At 33.7% G+C, this 20370-nt stretch overlaps 2 protein-coding genes across 6 annotated transcripts; one reads left to right on the plus strand and one right to left on the minus strand.

The window, feature by feature from the left end:
- Nucleotides 1-597: 597 nt before the first annotated feature.
- On the minus strand, nt 598-10333 carry LOC132315739 (pescadillo homolog). 2 transcript variants are annotated; one of them, XM_059814127.1, is made up of 14 exons: nt 10181-10333; nt 8490-8545; nt 8316-8401; nt 7505-7753; nt 7283-7408; nt 7036-7120; nt 6829-6939; nt 6308-6401; nt 5852-6138; nt 4216-4323; nt 3342-3463; nt 2801-3020; nt 2040-2258; nt 598-874 (listed from the first exon to the last, which is right to left on the minus strand). In XM_059814127.1, the coding sequence occupies exons 2-14, from the start codon at nt 8511-8513 to the stop codon at nt 791-793; spliced, it is 1815 nt and encodes a 604-aa protein (XP_059670110.1). In that variant the 5' UTR covers nt 8514-8545; nt 10181-10333; the 3' UTR covers nt 598-790. The 2 variants fall into 2 exon arrangements, with proteins under 2 accessions (XP_059670110.1, XP_059670109.1); XM_059814126.1 differs by having other exon boundaries at nt 8490-8571.
- Nucleotides 10334-17718: 7385 nt separating this feature from the next.
- LOC132315740 (LOB domain-containing protein 25) lies at nt 17719-20139 on the plus strand. Of its 4 annotated transcripts, none has more exons than XM_059814129.1 (2): nt 17719-18005; nt 19279-20139. In XM_059814129.1, the coding sequence occupies exon 2, from the start codon at nt 19300-19302 to the stop codon at nt 19801-19803; it is 504 nt and encodes a 167-aa protein (XP_059670112.1). In that variant the 5' UTR covers nt 17719-18005; nt 19279-19299; the 3' UTR covers nt 19804-20139. The 4 variants fall into 4 exon arrangements, with proteins under 4 accessions (XP_059670112.1, XP_059670111.1, XP_059670114.1 ...); XM_059814128.1 differs by having other exon boundaries at nt 19295-20139; XM_059814131.1 differs by having other exon boundaries at nt 17719-17966.
- The last annotated feature ends 231 nt before the right edge of the window (nt 20140-20370 follow it).

The following is a 20370-nucleotide window of genomic DNA, read 5'->3' on the forward strand; positions in this document are numbered from 1 at the left end:
AAGAATGAAAATTCATTTGAAAGTCAATAAATAGTTACCAAACGGGCCTGAATTAATCATTTATAAAAGTTGGCTGCCAACGTAACCACCCAATAATAAGACACTGCGTCTCGTGTGGGTCCCACTCAGTTGGTGGGGGATGGATTGAGCAGAAGAATCAAGAACCATTCACATTCACCAATTTTATAATAAAAAAAATGTTTACTTTGAGCAGAAAATTTTATAAAAAATTCTAGATATCATAATTACACTTGTCTCAATACTTCGCATGGACTACTGATAAGATATAATGGCTCTCTTTTCTTTTCATTTTTTTTCTCTCTACAATAAATTATTTATACATGAATTTGTAATCAAAATTTAAATTAAAATTTATCTCCTTGTGAAAAACAATTTTTAGACTAATTTAATATAATCTCCTACTATTTAGAGAATTAAAGATGAAATTATTTATAAAAAAAAGATAGTGAAGAGAATACGATTGCTTTAATTTCTGAATTGTAGAAATTTCAACAAGTTTTACTGTTAATCATCATTCAACAACTAAAATATTGGGAGTTGTTAGATGTCTCCCTTAATATATCAACTTCAAAAAGATTAATAAAAACTATAACATTAATATAGTAATTTTAATAAATTATTTGGTACACACCACATAGCAAAATTTTACCCAATCAATATCCTAATTGGCAACATGGAAGAAAGCAAGAAAATTGACTGAAAGATTACCAACAAAACACAAGAATCAAAAGGTTACCAACAAAATTGAAATATCCAACTAGCTTCGAATTTATTTGGATTTCTTAGTTTCACTAATTCTCTTCTTCCTTTTCTTCAGAAGCTCAACATTAGACTGCTCCCGCTTTTTTCCAATCTGTATTTATAGACACAATGATATGAACGAGTCACACCACGAACCCAAAAATATTCCAATACTAATTTTCAACAAAACTAAAATGATAAGTGATCCGAAAAGTCAAAGTCGCACAAGTCCGACTGTTTTATGTGAGAGAGGTGACGGTCATCCTCCACTCACATAAATGCAGTCGGATATCTCGGACTTTAGGTCAAAGGCATTCTACAAGAAATTAAGTCCAATTATGAGCTAGAAAAGCATGTTAAACCAAAGTTAACTGATCATTAACCGGAAAATTCAATTAATGTAATCACTATCTCCCATTATATCCAAAAGAAATTAAGACGAGCGTCACATAACTACATATGCATTATATCCAATCGAAATAGATTTCTCAGTGAACACCACAATGAGCTACTGAAAACACTTGCACAATGGGAAATTTTTAGAAAAAGCACGTGGAAATTAAAACAGCTCATTCCATTTTAATGTGCATTTGAACAGACACTAAAGTCAACGAAGTGAATATGAAAATCCAGTAAAAATTCGTCCTTACCTCAAACAACTATCGGTAAAAGACAAATTATTGCTGTCAGAGACGGATATAAAACTCAGATTGAGTTAAATTCAACGGAATTCAGGTGGTGAAACAGCTCATGTTGGGATAGGAATATGGTGTGAGATGGCTACTAGGATAATTCGCCCAGACTGGTTTGAAAACAAAGTAGAAGTTGGTTGGGTACATATTTTTCAAAGAGGAATGGAATGACCAATAATTTACCTAAAAAACTGACAAAGATGTCCAGTTTGATTCATAAAATCTGGTTTCAGCTACATTTCTAAGCACCCATTGAACTTTCACAATCAAATCTCTAATACTTGATATACTTCATGGAATACCAAAATTCTACTCATGCTGTGGTAAGTATTAAGAATGAATCGAGGTTTACCACTCTTAGCTTTTTGTAACAGAAAAACTTAGGATATCATGATAACTACTGGGTTAAGTAACTAAGACGGTCAAACATGCAAAAGAGAACCAAAATACCATACACACAGCCCATCACTCTAATGATTTGACAATTAGACAAAAAAACTAGAAACTTACTTTCGATGTTAAAAGAAATGCAAGTTAACACTGCATACAGTGAAGAAGAAAAATATAAAGGAAGCATAAAATTACCTTCATAGCTTCAAAGAGGTTCCTCTTAGCACGCGACATTAGAAGCTTGGACATACTGTCATTATCCTCAGCAATTTGTTGCAAATCAGGCAGATATTCATCGCTAGCCTCTGTATCCTCAACAGGGTTCTGGTTATCCACATTTAAAACAGGAGGATACCGTTCACCTCGAAGTTCCATTTTCAATTCATCATGATACTGCCTCTGGAGATTTGACATCTGCAACAATAAAGTTGAGAGCTAAAACAATTAGTATATGACTATACGGCAAAAACCCATTTGATAGAACTAGCACAGTATGGTATTTAATTATGGTTTGGATCACCCTAAATGAACACCAAGAATAAGGGAGAAGGACAAAGACCAAGGCACAAGTTCAAATAACTTTGCAGAATTTTCTCAGAATTGACAAGGATCAATCAGTCAAACCGAACCTCCACTTGACCAAACAGGAATTTCCAAGGTAGCAAGGCAATAAATAAGGAGTCTTTTGCCACAACACAAAAATGAGGTACAACTACAGAATTATTTGTTTTATATCCTGAAAGAATCCATTAAAAGTGTTTAGCTAAACATATTAAGCTATTAACCAATTTTATTTTAGGTGCTTTTTATGCAACATGGGCATCTGGATGAGTCATGGCTTAATCCAATCCACCTGCACAACTTTTAGATTATCTTTCTTTACAATGAGCCAGCAGAGTATATTCAGTCATTAAGCTCTATATTCCAATTAAGTGAAATCCATTAGGAGACTCTACCTTTCTCTTTTTCTCAGCAGCTTCAATTGCTTCTGTTCTGTTGATAATACCTTCAACCAATAAATTCTGAGGATCATCCAAATTTTCCATTCCCACACCTGGCATTGGGAGGACTTCTTTTCTAGCAGCAGCTTGCAGCCGTTTTATGGTCTCTGCGTACTCAGGAAAATAATTTAACGCCCCATTGTCAACAAATGGTGATAAATGTGGTGGAGGAACCCTGTACAGACATCAAATATTTAGTGTGGCAATTTCTAACATAATAACAATAAAGAAAAAAAGAAGGAAGGTATTTCCATTTTAATCCTTTCAAAAGCAGCACATTTTTTTTTTTTCAAAAGGTAAAGTGGCACATTGTTCGTAAGATGAGCTTAAAGGTCCACACACGACTCAATGCTTTCCTCAAAACGAATGTGCAAACTATTAGCCATCATTTTAGCACAATAAAGGCAAGGGGAATAAACCAAGTGCAAGCAAACGCAATGACACTGTGCAAGATTAAACCAGAATCAGAAGAAAATATTTTAAAAAAAAAAATTACCTTCCTACCATATAACCCTCAACTGGCAATATGATCCGTGCATTTACACAATCATAAACCCACTGTGGCTGAACATATTCTCTGGAAAGGAACCTGCGGCCTTGAGTTGGCCTGTCAACAATCTGCACAAATTGAAGTTAATAGTCAATAATATTGATTCCCGGTATACAAAATAACCTAGACACTAGTCTGGGGCTAGGCATGTTTCAGATGTGACCCAGTTGTGTCTAAACCTAAAACGAATCATGTAGTCTGCCACATGAATCACACGACACTAGTTCAATATAAGCTAGACACACAGGGACATATCACAACATACTTAATTATCTTCTTAATAAAGATAATGAGTAGTATGTTAAGGAAAAAGAAGCAAAAACTATTCTTCTATAGTTAACAAAGATTTTTAAGAATGGAAGTGAGATAATAAATATTTTACCCAAATAGAGCAGAGATATGAGGAAGAAGTCTACTTCAGTTGACTGTGCTTTAAATAACATTTAACAAACTTGGTAGTGTTACAGGGGGATTCCTACAAAGAAAATTCAACTACAGGAAAACCGTATTCATCAAGTAGACATGATTTGAAAGGAGAAAATGGATCCGCAGGTATAATTCATTTTAAAAATATGGTTCATTAAATCCTTTCATGTCAGAAGTTAGTAATTAGCAAATTAAATAGAAATTTAAATAAGGATTTTGACATTTTACTAGGAATATAAAGCAAACCCATTTAGGTTTTTCCTTGCAATTGCCGAGATTGGCACTCGTTGAACTCAATTAACAGGGTTTAAAATATATGATTAGCAGCAGTGGTCAAAATTCCTAACAATCCCATACAAACAAGCATCATTATTATGTGGTCTTAGTGGCAAACCTGATGAGTAATGGTTTGGTCAGATTCATTAAACGGGGATCCTCCTCCCTCCCAAGAAACAGCACCACCAAAAGCAGGAATGACGAAAAGCAAAGACTCTCTGGGAACCTGAAATACAAAGAAAACAAAGTTCTATGAGATACAAGAAAGGAATATAAGAAAGTTTCCAACATAAACTCCATGGCGCTGAGGGAGGAGGATGGATCTACTAATAGAGTCTTGAGTATTGATTTAACATACAAGAAAAGAAGTTACGAGCATTGGAATGTGGTTGAGGCATAAAAATCTAGTCTTTTAGTTTAAAAATGATAATATATGACAAGCTTCATGAGATTGAAAATTCACCCACTGGAAAAAAAATTGATAATATTGCATTTCTCAATAAATAAATAAAAAACATAATGTAATCAGCAATATTTTATTTTTAAAAATGTGAAAAGAAACACATGTCGCATCCTACAATACATAATTAGTGTTTTTCAACCACAAAAAAACAACATGTGAAGCTCATAACAATATTAAAACTCTTGACCAACTACCAGTGTGCATTTCATACATAGAACTAGCATGAAAACTACCCTAATAATATATAGATTATGAGCACCAAACTGAAATTGCTTCAAGTCAAGACACTTGTGCAAGTCTAAACTTACTAAAAATCCTAAATATATATTCATGTGTTTATGTTTGAAAATCAGTATGACTAAAACAATCAAAAAAAGAAAATTGGCACTAGACATGCAGCCTTTGATTTATATGAAAACTTCCACAAAACATAGGCAACGATTTTAAGGTCTAGGAGTATACCAAGTTAATGGAGTATTATATAGACAAAATATGTGGGAAAAAATAGTTTCTAAGGACTTCTATCATATGTGGGAAGTTATGCTTGCATTAAATATACGCCTAATTAGCATAAAGTGAACAGCTCATGCCAACAGGTACACAACTATATATAACCAAACAAGAAAGTTCTGGAACATGTAAGAATAAAGATTTCACTTTCGAGAACTATCAATGTCATCATCATCATCGTTGCCTTAATCCCATGTGAATGAAGTCGGCCACATGAATCCTCTTTCCATTCTTTTCTATTACAAGCCATCTCACCTGTAATATTTAACCTTTTTAAAGACACTTTTAATAATTTCATCCCATGTTAATCTCAGTCACGCTCTCTGGATACTGCCGTCTATGTAAACTAGTTTTCCTCTCCTAAACGGTGCATCTATAGGTTTTGTAAAGATATCCATGTGTCTTGATGAAAACAAAATAACGGACTGTAGCAAGCATTCACAATGAATCTCCAAAGACTCCAATGCCAAAATAGATAAGAGAAAGACTTGAAAGTTAATGATGAATATTCCACAACCAAATCAGTTCCCAGCCAGCCGAGGGCAATCACCACCCTAAAAAACTCCCAAGGTTTGTAATGCTGCCTTCAACTCTGTTTCCACCAGTCACATTTATAATATATCCCTCCCATTTTCTGTTCTTTTTTTTCCCCCTTTGAGGAGTTATGTTCCTCTTCTATAGTTTTCTTCTATCAGGAATACCTTTAACACTCGAATAGAAAACCAAAAAAAAAAAATCTAACAAAGTGCTACATTTTCCAATAACAAATAAATGATCTCACCTCGCGACTCAAGAAGAATTTCACATTCTTAAAGAGAGATTTACACTCTCTAGTTTCTTCATCATCTTCATCCTCATCAGCAGCATCTTCAACAAGATGCATCAATGCACCAGGTTCATTGGAAGGGAGTTGATGTTGTAGCTGGGCCAGTCTAAGTTCAGACTCATGAAGCTCAGTCCCCTTATCCTTGATCTCAATTTGCTCAGATCCAGACAAACTGACAGCTTCAGATTCCATAGCGGTGGCCTTGGTATTAGCATCAAAGTATCTTGACAGTGCATAAAGATCTGCAGAACTCCAAAAGAAAATACCATTGAAGGTTATGTACAGAACGGTCTGTAACATATATCACATACGACACAGGACAAGTAATGACTGAATACTTTATATGCTGAAGTTGCTAAATGACACAGATCAAATTAGAAAACTGTTCATAAATATACAGAGAAACCATACCTGCTGCTAAAGCTTCCAACCGAGGATCAAGAATTGGTGGATATTTCACATTAATTGAATGGTAAAGTTTGAAATTCACAAAAGCAAGGAGAGTCTGCACCCACAGAATAAAAAAGTAAATTCAAGATCAAAATGAGACAACGAACTGTGTGGAAAGCTAAAAATGCACATGATCAACAAATTATCTGAGCTGGCAGGTAATTTCTGAAAAAGTAGAAGGTTAAGATGAAAGAAGAATAGATTCAGCAGATTTAATTGTTCAAGCTGTGGCTTATCTTTCGTCAGTGCTAATCTCCATTGTCCAATTTACAGAGGCATGAAACTATTTCTTGTTTTAAAAAATTACTCATCAAAAAGGAATATATTCTTTTATCTATAAGGAATTAACTTGACCATGTACTACCCTAAACAAACTATTGAGCAACTAATGGGGATCACAAAGTAATTTAGACATTACTATTAATAAAAGTATAAAACAAGTGGCATTATTTAAAAAAACGAAGAGGCCAATAGTTGATAACCTCATAGAATTCCAAAAAGGTGAGCATGATATTGTAGTCAACATCTTCAGGCAAGACTTGTTGCAATGCATGAGGAGTTAACCAAGTTATTTTCTGTCCCTCAACCTCAGCCTGGACCAATGAAGGCAAAAACATCGTAAGCAACATAAAACAAAAAGCTTCAAATACTACACAAAACAGAAATATAAACTCCATATGCCACTATACCTGGTAATAAATGCCTTTCACAGATATGAATGTTTTCCGCAATTTATGGGTACGAGATATGTAGGCCTGCCATTCATGGCTCAATCTATCCCAATACAAAAAATTGAAAAATAAAGAAAACAAAGATTAGTAAGGAATGAATAGCATCATTGCCACATATGATGCAATCAAGAGAAAAGCACTATAAAGTAAAAACATATCAAATTTAGGCAAATACATAATTCATAAACAACTAGAAATTGCCAACCTTCTACAATTATGGATACGTTTCACTTGGATTTTTTCTCTCTCTATAGCAGGTAATGCAGCAAAAAGGTGTACCATACTGAGACAATCATCCAAATCCCTTAGTGCATCAATGAACTTTGGGTACCTAAAATGCCAAGGATGACAGATCTTAGATGTCATATTCTCCATAAAGCTACTAGCATGCAATGAAAACTGTATAAAACAGACGTAAGGAACATACCTCTCTCGTATAAGCATATCAAGGGTATAAGTAGGCTGGCGAGTCAGTAGACGCTCAGCAAGATCCTTATTCTTCTTTGAGAAAGCTTTCTTCACCTTTCTATCATATGCCCGCATATCTCTAAACTTTTCGAGTAACGGCTCATGTTTAAGAAATGCAATATCTTTCATGTGATAATAGGTGTGATGATTTCCTTTCACCTTCTTCTTCGGTTCCCGAGGGAAGACGCCTTTGAGAATGCATAATTTCCTATAAATTTTAAACCAATAATGAGAAATGAGAGCATTATATCTCAACTGTTTTGATTTTTATTGACTTGATAATATAATGTATATGCACATGCACAGAAGCAAACTCACATAGCCATCACTCACCCATATATACATCTTGGTGAGAAACATACATAGAGACATGACTACAACCCTTAAGCTTACATATGGGAAGTTGGGGAAGCATGACCAGGACTCAAAATCAAAAGGAGACTATAACTCTAGCACCCTTAAACCAGAAACCTATAAGTACACTGAAAATCAAAAGCTCGCTTGCAGATGTTACAGTAAACCACAGCAGTGATTGGCAGCTGAGAATAAGCTGCTGATACCATAACGAAAATAAGTAATATTCATAATTTTCTGTTTTTATTTTCTCCATATCAGGTTTCTCAACAGCCAAAGAAGTATAATTTAGCACAAAACAGATATTGAATTCAAGACATGTAGAGAAAAAGAGTAAAAACTATGAAAAGCTATTAAGAATTAAGAACGTTTTAGGTCCTAAAATGAGTGAAACGAACAGAGATGTTGAGAGAGACCTGAAGAGCGATAGACTGACTTGTAGGTATTTTACAGCCTGTGTTCTAGTGATGTATCTTGCAACGTTCCCTTCCTTTTTCTTTCCCTGGAAAATACAAGAAGAAAATCGAGGTTTACAATATATACATATATAAACATACATATATACATATATATTACGTATTTGAACATACCGGAGGCCTATAGTGCTTCGGCATGGCTGTAGAGAAGCAGGGCCGCTTGAGAGGCCCTAGGCGAAATTTCAAATGTGAGGCCCTTAAGTTTCACAAGCGCAAAAAAAAAAATTATAAGAGTACGAAATTTTAACACGATGTTCTCAAATTCTATAGCTAATATAATTGTACGCCTGTGCCTTGTGCATAAGACAACTAACTAATAACTATAAATTTATCACTCCCAACAAATAATTGTGCACCTGTACAGTGTGCATAAGACAACTAACTAATAAGTACAAATCTATCAACACCAATAAATAATTATGCGTTTGTGCATTGTGCTTAAGACAATTAACTAATAACTATAAATTTTTATCACCACATAAACAATTGTGCGTCTGTGCAAGACAACTAACTAATAACTGTAAATCTATCATCACCAATAAATAATTGTGCGCATGTGCAGTGTGCATAAGACACCTAACTAATAACAATAAATTTATCAATTAAAGAGTGCGAAATTTTCACAGGCACAAAATAAAAAATGAACAGTTTCCTAGAGAACAGAAAACTGCAGCTTCTTTTACATTCATTGTTTATATAGCTACTAAAATTTCATGATTACAGATGACAAAAATATGTGGAGATGAGTGTTTATATAGCTACTAAAATTTCATGATTACAGATGACAAAAATATGTGGAGATGAGGTGACTATATATATATATATATAGGAGGCGGAACTTGTAGTACTGAAGAAGTAGTGGGACTTTTAGGTTATATGTGGCATCCACTATCATATATAATTTTGTCTTTCACTCTTTATATTAACTACACTACACTTTGTGTGTGTGTTTTTGGGAGCCAATTACCCGCAGTGATTGATTGATCATTGCTACAGAAGACAAAAAACCATTAACTTTTGTTTTGTTAAAGCCTGCTCTTGATTTCCATGTGTTTGTACATTCTGATGGCAAGTGCTTTGACAGTATTATTAACTGAAATTCTAGCTGAGCCAACTTCAAATAACATCAATAATGGTGGTATGTATCTTCATGTAAAAATAAAATAAAAATAAAAATAAAAAACCCTTAATTTGGCACTTTTAAGTATGAGCATAATTTAGAGATCGAAAAAGTTAATTATTACCTCAACCCACTAGAAGGGATCCTTAATTTTCGTGGGATTGAATGTGAAAATGCAAAAAATTATGACGAAAAGGGGTATGGCTGCTGCTTTTGTGAGATTGGAGTGGACGTAGGGAGAGGAAAAAAAAAACTCGATCGCCATGAAAGACACATGTAGAAAGGCACACATTTATTAAAATACTAAGAGAACCATACTATATTCATTCAGCTTTTGATAGCCATCACACACAGTGACACACACACACACACACACACAAAAAAACCCTAGTTTGGAAGCTACTTTCACTATTGGAACAAAGGCAAAGGCACGAATCAAACGAACCAAAGCTAGAAAATCAAATGATGAGATGTGAGAAAGCTCTTTTTTAGTCGATCCAGTCCATATAGGTGCCTATAAGTAGTAGGGTCCCAACCCAGAAATTAATAGGTAGCGAGGACTTGAATCAGTAGCAGCAGTTAGGTCGGGGCGAGATTAGGAAGAGAGGGAAATATGAAGGGAACGAAAGAATGAAACATATATAAAAGATCGATTCATGCAAAAGGAGAGAGAGGATGAACATACCTTGTCCCCTGAGGCGATAGCGGAGGCTGCGCCCTGCAGATTGTCGAAGCAGATTGTGTCGTCTGAAACTTGCCCTAACCTTATTTATCTTCGCCCTGTAGAGAAGTTGCTCCGAAGAGCTTCGAGGCAGAGAAGAGAGAGTCGAAGTTGATCAGAGCGATAGGTTTTGTTTGGATTGACGAAGATAAACCCTAAGAATTTGTTGTTTGGGCCGGGCTTCAATGGACATTGGACGGGCCTTGTGAATAATGACGACCCATGTACTCTCTGGGCTTTATTGGGGCATATTGTTTGGAAATTTATGACTTATCGCTCTTATGGTTGAAACTAGACCTTGATCGAGGCCTTAGCCTAGGTATTAAAACATATCAAACTTCCTTCGGATATGGGTTGGGCTTGCACATCTACCTGAAAAGTTTGCAAATGAATCACAATCACGAGCTGCCATGTTGCCCAAATGGTTGAGTGCTAAGTTTTTCCTTTTTGTATTATATACTCACTATTTTTATTTTTTTTTAATTATAGACCTATAAAATGTTAATCACTAATGCCCCCATAACATTTTTTTCTTTAAATTAAAAAAATTTTTGTTAAAAGTCACCTCCTCTCACATACTTTGTTGGGTCTATCCTTGAACGATATAGATTTTGCCGCTTCCACTCTCGCTACCGCTTTGTATCACTTATTAGATCATGAGCAAACTTCTGACAAAAAAAAAGTCAAAATCATGAGCAAGGGCTAATAGCCTATACAATTCACGCAAAATCCGTATGAGTCTTTTTTTTTAATAATTATTCGGTGCATATAGAATGAAGAAATTGTATATATTTAATAGTGAATTATGGAGGCGGTTAAGTGACCCAACACCTTCATATATCTCTCAAAGAAAGGAAAAAAAATTCATATGCAATGTAATGTGTAGGTGTTGTAAACTTGTCATTTCGGATAAAGCTACTTTTATATATATATATATATATATATATATATATTTCAACATGACCAATATGGGGTGACTCAACATCAGTGATTTGTTCAATTATGGCCACGAAAACAATTTAACTTTTCTTCATTAGTCTAATTTGTCATTTATCTACCAAAAGAAAAAACTTTTGCGATGAAAACAATTCTGCTAGAGTTTATCAATGGTTTGACAACAAATTTTGTACATAAATTGACCTCACCTGTAAAGGTCCCACCCCATTTGGCCTAGACCTAACTCTTGACATGAAGAGGGAACTTCTGAAGTTGCAACGACCCCTTATGATCTTCACTTAGGAAGTGGTACTAAAAGGAACTTCACCCAATTTGTTATATTTCAAAAGCTAATAGGAAGTCTCTTGAAAACCTAAAATTTTCTTAAATTTTATATTGTGTATACATATAAAATCAACCAATAATCGCCGCTCTAATCATTAGTGTCACGCTTCTTTAGGTTAAATTATTCCTCATTATCTCCTATCCAACCTTTTTTTCTCAATGAGCCTACCACAATCTAGCCCATACAAAGTGTGCAAAGAATCCCCAAGGCATGCAAGTATGTGTGCCCATTAAATTTTATATCGTGTATACATATAATATGATTTTTGTATATAGAGAGAATCAAAGATATAGGTAGCTCTCCATCATTTGTTCTTGATGAGTTTAAGCTGCCATGGCATCAAATGGTTAAGAGAATAATTTTTTTTTTTTTTTTTTTTTTTGAAAAGTAGGTTAAGAGAATATTGTAATTGAGAAGAGAGTAGTTTTTTAAGTTTCATCTTCTTAAAATAATTGGCTTAGAGTGGTACCTTAGTGAAGCATAGGCACACAGCTATGTCTGTATATGATAGATTACAAAAAGTAAATTCATGTACTTCAAGAATATTTAAAGAAAATTATCATCATCAGTATTGTACAATCATGAACACACATTATTTCACATAGACCAACTTTTATCAATTTATATATATTATTAATATAATTCGATGGGGTTCATAATTCAAAGAAAGTTGGATTTGAATAACGTATTTTTGCAGGCTGAACCATTTAGACCTAACTGATTCTAGTGACCCACCCAAGAACCACTCATAATCCAATCTGAGCAATTATTCTTTTGTGGACCATTAGGTTCTGTTTTTTTTTTTTTTTTTTTTTTTGGGCATTCTGGCGAGCTCAAGTGACCTTATTGTGTTTGGTGTGTATGAATGGAATGAAATATCTATTTCAACCACTTATTTGTTTAGTATGCAATTTAAAGTGGGAATGGCCATTCCATTAAAATGGAAATTCATTATAGAGAATAAAAATCAATTCCATAACTAAATCTATGAAATAGTCATTCTATTCCCAAGTAGATATTTTTTAAAAAAATCAAATTCTCAAAAAACCCTCATATTTCAGGTACAAAATCCACCATAACCACCACCGCCTTTCACCATCACCGCCTCCATTGCCTTACACCACCGCTGTTGCCGCTTTCAACCACCACACCACCATCTCCACTATCTTCCACCACCTCCACCGTCACCACCACCAGTACAGACTTCCAACATTGTCACCACCTTCCACCACTATCACATTCGACCATCGCCGCCGCCACCAGCTAGCAGTGACTTCCTGCACTGCCATTGCCACTGTCTTCCACCACTACCACTTTATACCATGTACCGCCACCTCCATTACCTTCCACCACTGTCACCATTATTGCCATAACTATACTACCGCCATCACCACTACCGCTTTCCACTACCGCCACCTCCGTTGCTTTCCAACACTGCCATGCCACTTCCATCAATACCACCACCACCTCCATCACTGCCACTGCCACCACTATCACCGCCTCCCATCACCACCACACTCCACCACCTACACCACTATCGCCTTCCACCATCATCGCCACACTACTGCCATCATCACCTATATCATTGACGCATTCCACCACTACCACCACTGTTTCTACCACCGCCTTCCACCAACATTACTGCTACATTTCACCTCTGTAATACCCCTAATTTTAAAATGATAGTCTCGGTATTTATTTATTTGTTTTAATTGTATTTTTAATTATTTAATTGATTATTTAACTAATTGTTTATGTGCTTAATTGAATTAGGTATTACTTAATTATTTAATTATGTGTCTATGTATTATTTGTATTTGTCTATGTGTTAATTGTTTAATTAGATTATGTGCTTAAATGGTGTTTTGATTAATTGTAAATTATTGTTTTCTTTTCTTTTATTATTTTATTTTATTTTTTCTTTTATGGTTATAATTAGTAGTAATGGACCAACCAATTGGGTCACATGGACTACTTGGATAGGAGATTGGATGTGTATGGATTACTACCCATGGATAGTTATGTATGTATATATATAGATATATATTATATACATATATAAAAAGGAAAGTAATTTATTAATTACTTTTATGGTAACTTGGGTAGTAATATTTAATCTGATGTATATGTTTTATATTTAAATAATAAAAATATACATAGATTTGATACGCGTTATGTTTTAAGTTACTTTATAATATTATGGTAACTTAAGTATTATTGAATAATTCATTAATAAATAATGGAATGTGTATAATTTATTTATTTAATAAACATATACATAAATTATATACTTAACATATTTTAATTACCTTTTTAATATTTTAATATTTATTTTTTTTAAGTTGACTTGGATTGGGAAAAGGGTTAGGGTTATTTTATTTAACCTATAAATATATAGGTATAGGTTGTAAAAGGGGGTTAGAAATATTCACGTGATATATTCTAGAGAGAGAGAGTTAGAGAAGGAAGGAGAAAAACCCTGTAGAGAGAAGTTCAAGGAAGGAGAAGTTTAACTTTCGATTCGAAAGTTTAAGGCAAGTTCTTCTTCTATCTCTTTCCCTTTGATTCGTGTTTCTATGCATGCCTAGGAAATTCCAGGATTTATTAAACACATAAAATTAAATAATTATGTATGTTTAATTGGATTAGAACATAGGTTTTATGAAATTGGTTCATATCTGTTCTTGTGTTATGAATTGATAAATGCATGATTTTGATGTGATTTCCGGTGTGAATTTTTATATGTTTACATTATGTATTTTTCATATCTGTGAAATGATGGAACGTAGAAACATGGTTAGGATTCCTGAACATTAAATGGGAACTAGATTTGGGTTTAAATAAATTTAAATAAACTCAATCATGATGTTGCTTGCTATTTGAATGTTTTAAACAAACGAATGAATTTAATCTTTTAATATGTTTTAGCAATTGAGATTAAATGTGTAGGATGAATTGGATATGGAGAATACTTATTTGACGGTATAATAAAATATCATCATATGTATAAAAATCAATTTATGTAGGACATATGATAGAGGAAGCTTAAATAAATAATAAGTCATTACTATTTTGTGATAACTTGATATCATATTATCATAGTTATTTTCGGATTGTTTGATGTATTTCTTTAATCGTTACATTAATTGTTGGATTGTGTGGTTTAATGCACCGGTATGGGACGGTGGCATTTTAGGGACGGATTAACTTATCAGTTAAGTCCTACCTATTTTATATAAGGGAATGGATTAACTAAAATGTTAAGTCCTACTTATATTCAAGTCAGGTCAGCTGAACAAGTTGAATGATTTATGGAGGATTAATTTATACTGAATAGGATGGTTACTAGATTTTATATATATAAGTATGGTGCCATGATATGAGCTTGAGTCTCAAGATCAGTGGTTAGGTTGCGTATATCGCCAGGGATGTGTAACTAGATATAGTGTAGTTGTGTACCCTGGTAGGTCTAAATACTCATGCCCATTATATGTGCGTTTTGCATGTTGCCTACTATTCAGATTAAGACAACCCTATAGTCTAGTGAGGTTTCTTTAGTGTGTGTATATATATATATATATACGGACTACTAGTTATTGTTGGATTGACTAGGATGTATACGTGTATCGGATCTCTGCTTAGACTGTAGTGGAGTAGAACTTGTTTGTGAGTCTGACCCACCATTATTTTTCAGGTGTTCGTCAAGAGTAGAGGTTGTTCGTGCTGAGCGGGGATCAGTCTACTTCATTCTTCCTATGCTACATAGGAGTTCCTCTAATTTAGACAGTTATTGCTGTCATTTGTTTAGTTTGGATTTTCTAGGGGTCCACACAGTATGGATTCCCGAGTTATATTGTGGAGGATCAGTTGTATCAGAAGAGTTTATTAATTAATGGAAATACATTCTGATGTTTATTATTAGATTATCATTTTAGTTTCTTGTTAGCATTTTATTTATTCTTCTTTATTCTTTTGTACTCTGTGTTCGTTTATTGCCAATTTTATTTTTGATATTCTCGGGTATTCGAGCGTGGACCTGGCCAACCCGCATTCGGGAATCCGAGGGTATCACAGCCGCCGCCACCGCAGTTATTTCTTTAAAAAAAAATTATAGAAAATATTATTTTATTAATTTAATTTATTTGTCACTAAAAAAGGTAATTTGGAAATTCAATTTGAAATTCATTCCATTCTAAATTTCAAATTGGTATAACTAAGCTATAGAATGTTATTATCGTTTCATTCCTACATATTTCATATTTGTACCCAAACAATAGAATGAAAATAACCATTCACATTCTCATTCCATTCTCACTTGCATTTCATTTCATTTCATTTCAGCATACCAGACGCAACTATGATTTCCTAGAAAGTTAATTAACTTGCCTAATGGGTGAAAATAATTTTTTGCAAGGCATTACCAATTGGCCTAATTGGTAAAGTGTCCAACTTCCCGAACGAATGTATGCGTGTCTACTAGCAATCAAAAAGAATATGGAGGAATTTATAATCCTCTAAGTGAAAAATTAATGTCAATGCACTGAGATGAAATATTCAAAAGGGAACATGGAACTTTGATTTCATCGAACAATCAAATCTTAACTCATGCATTTAAGCCATGTATACATATACATGTATTTGAATTAAATGTCATGTAATTTTTTTTTTTTTGTAAAGATAATTTACGCGAGAATATTTAATTGATTAGTGATAATAAATGTGTGTTTAACAACGTAGTATCACAATACTATGTAGTTTTCTTCTCCCAAAGCCTCTTCTTTTATTTTATTATTTTACCGTAGTTCTCCTTGAGACTCTCTCCTATTATTCTATTACACCTTTTATTTACTTCATACTGCACATTTTAACCCCAAACATTATATATACATTTCTATATATATGTATATTAAGAGGACACAGGATACTCAATTCAATGTTGCTGCAACGAGTTACAATGATAGCCTCTTTGATTGTATTTTCATTTTTCGGTCTTTTCATTTGTTATTTTATTGTGACAAGAAATTCAAGCATTCACAATTTTTTTGTTTTCAATGAGACTTAAATTCTTGACAATTTATTTATTATTATTTATTTTTTATTTTTTAAAAAGAAATCACTAACTACACAGAATGATTTATTTTTATTTAATAAAGTACCCCCTTCATTTGACTGTTGATTTTTCCAAGCCTGACATCTACTCATTGCAAGCAAGTTGTCGACATGTCGGCAAGTAATAAGAGAAAAAAATAAAGAGCTAGCAGTGAAGTGAAAACGATAGAGACCCCAACCACATTTATTTATTGTATGTATTGTAAGTAATTGTATGTATATATATATATGTCTGTCCTTTCATTTCAGCTATTTTTTTTCATTAACTACTTCGACAATGATTTACTATTGAGATACGTATACTGTTTACATGTACGTTAACCTTCATGACTCGACTCAATAATAGAGGTATGCAGTAAAAGTTTTATCACAAATCTGGCTCCGCCATGCGTTGAAAGTTGAACTCCTTATGAGCAGCTGCTAGCTACTCTCAGAATAAATTCCCCTATTGAACACTCTACTTTTTATATATTATTTAAAAATTAATTAATTAGTCCTTCAATATTTTCCAAGTTTTTATTTTTTATTTTTTATTATTACTTAGATTTCACAAAATAAGTGTAAAATTTTAAAAATAAATGTAAATATGTAAAACACTTACCTCCTTGTTCTACACTACTGTATAAATTACTACTTTCACTATTATTTTGCTTAATAATTGATATACCAAAGTCTAGACACATCTGACAACAACATTTACATTAGTGATTGATTAGGTCAAAATGATGGTTGATGTCATGATGACATTGCTCTTTATTTACGTAAAAAAGTTAGATATTTTTTACTGTAGAACTTTATTATTTTTCTTAAAAAAATATATTTTGTAAATAAAGTACGTTCCATTTGATGATTACACATATTTGAAACTCAAAAGAGGTATAATAACTGATTTTAAGATCGATGAGGTATAATATTTAATATTTGATTATTCTCAAACCTTGCAATGACGAGACTAACCTTACGCTGCAGTGAGAAATGGATGAGAAAACACCCTTCATTAATTTTCTTGATGACATATCAATATTATATATAAGGGCAGTGTCCTAGTCACCATACTTTTCTTTGTGGCCCTATTTAATACACTTGTGTCTTTTGCTTTTCATTCCTTCTTCATTCACTGAATGCTCTTTGCCCCATACTCTCTCTCTCTCTCTCTCTCTCTCTCTCATCTTTCCTTACCTTTTGACACTGATTGTGCAGGTTACTATCTGTCTATCTCCTGCAGCTAGGGTTTCCTCTTTGAACTCAACCTAACAATAAAAATCCAAGGAATTCACATCTAGTGATTGCTGCAGTGTTTTTCTCCTTGGGAGAATCAAAGAACAAGCACTCAAAGAGTTCACACTGGGAAAGAAAAAGGTACTGATCAAAGAAACCTAGCTAGATCATAAAGAAAAGGTAATTAAGTACATTCATATATTGCTTTTCCTGTTTACCTATTCTCTGATTTCTGTTTGTAGGATATTTGAACTGATCATGTAATCCTGGTTGATTTTAGGTTGCAGGCCTTGATCCAGGGTTTTACCCTATGAACTTATATATAGAGTAGGTAGAATTGTACATATATATATATAGTACTATATTCTATTCATATTAAAAAATAAAGAAAATTGAGACTGCACCAGTGAGAAAGCATGCTTCACTAACTACAAAAAGAATGATCTGCTTGGACTTATAGTGGGTACTGTCTAAGAGATGAATTATGATAATTTACCAATATAGACGAAAAATCACTTCTAATATGTGTGTGTGTACGTGTGTGTGTGTGTGTGTGTGTGTGACTGTGTGAGAGAGGGGGAAAGTACTACATGATCAAAATGAAGGAATCCTTGAACAAAAGGAAGCTTTTCTTTACCCAGAATTTGGCTTGCTATAGCAATCAAATTGACGAGTAACATATGGTGGCTAAGTGATGGGATCGATTTCGTAAGTATGTGAGTTTATGTGTTCTTTTCCCCTGAATAATGGGCTGTTGCATACAACAAATTAAATTCCAAATTACCTTGTCCTGTGTGGATCGATCTAATCCAACTTCTGGGCCATTATGGGGTTTCAGAAAATATATGTTAAAGCTCTAACACACCATATGATGCTAACCCTAATCAATCTTAAAGCCTCGGTACTCAATAAAGCCTTTGATTCCACTGAGATCATTTGAGGATTAACTACATCAATTTTCTTTTACCATTTTCTTCTCCTTGATTTTTTAAATTTTATTTTATTGGTTGTAGATAGACTTTCCATATGATGCTTGCTCTTTACTAATGTAGTTACCATCCTTATTTCGTTTTTATTTTTATTTCTTTCAGTTAGTACCATCCTTAATTTGTTGTACATGAGCTTAATTTGTTGTACATGAGCAAACAATATGAATCTTCAGCATTCTCATTCCCTGTATGTTCATCGATCAATATTAATATGTTATTAAAATAAATAAATAAATAATTATTATTATTATTTTTTTGAAAGCTAGGGAAATGAATTTAGATTTTGTGTCAAGTGAAACTAGCTCAACATGATCAATTATATGTCTTTTCTTTAAATTGATGAATATGACTTCATTAATTTTTACAAGCAATTATTACACTTTCATACACATATGTGTGTGTGTGTGTGTCTTGTTTGACGTTCAGAAAAAAAGAAGAAGAAGATATATATAATGATTTCACAGTTAATACATTCTGCAGCAAAGATGGCTTCTTCCAGCCATTCCAGCTCCCCATGTGCTGCCTGCAAATTCCTAAGGCGAAAATGCTTGTCAGGTTGCGTATTTGCACCATATTTTCCACCTGAGGAACCACAAAAATTTGCTAATGTTCACAAAATATTCGGTGCAAGCAACGTTAGTAAACTCCTTAATGAGATCCTCCCCCACCAAAGAGAAGATGCAGTGAACTCTCTTGCTTATGAAGCCGAGGCACGGATGAAAGACCCGGTGTATGGTTGTGTTGGCGCGATCTCGGTCCTCCAAAGGCAAGTTCTCCGACTTCAGAAAGAATTAGAGGCCACAAATGCCGAGCTGATTCGCTACACCTGCAATGACATTCCTATCCAGTTTCCTGCTGGAAGAAGGATGGGTCATGATCAAGGAGGCTCTTTTGATCACAATTCTGGATATTCTCTTCCTTATAGCTCTCAATGGAATAATAATCCTTCAGAAGATAACTCTGAGGGAGGAGGAGAAGGTGACATGTAACATCAATCACACATATATATATATATACATATTTATATATATATGTGTGTGTGCATTAATATTTGGATATAGCCTTGTGGGGTTGAGTGTTCTATCTACTTTGTAAAACTGTTGTATATTCATTAATTGTTATGAGTCATGAGAAGGCCCATCTAGCTAGGGTTCCATTTCTAAGGATATGTGTTTTCGTGGTATGATTTGGTATGCTATTCTGTAAATAGGTTTCTGAATTAGGTCAGTAAATGGTAATAGATTTCTTTTTATCAGAGACAATGATATATGAACTTTTCTAATCTGCGGTTGGTTGTATATATAGTTAATTATCTGCTTTATTGATCCTTTTGATGTCTGTCTAATGCATTTCAAAGGCATGACATTTGAAAGTCAAATTCTATTTGTTGGTCTGTGTGCCAGGAAAGTCGTCCTAGCTAGCTAAATGATAATTTTTGTTCCAAGAAAAAATATCATCTTTGCCAGTAGTGGCTCATATCAACCATGTCTTACGCTTTTTTTGTCCCGAGTATTGGGAAAATGGATGAAAAGGAAGGATAAAGATCCCTTCCCGAA

This window comes from Cornus florida, unplaced genomic scaffold (assembly GCF_030987335.1).
Source record: "Cornus florida cultivar Cherokee Brave unplaced genomic scaffold, ASM3098733v1 CherokeeBrave_3.0.0_Hap2_Chr07, whole genome shotgun sequence".
NCBI lineage: Eukaryota > Viridiplantae > Streptophyta > Magnoliopsida > Cornales > Cornaceae > Cornus > Cornus florida.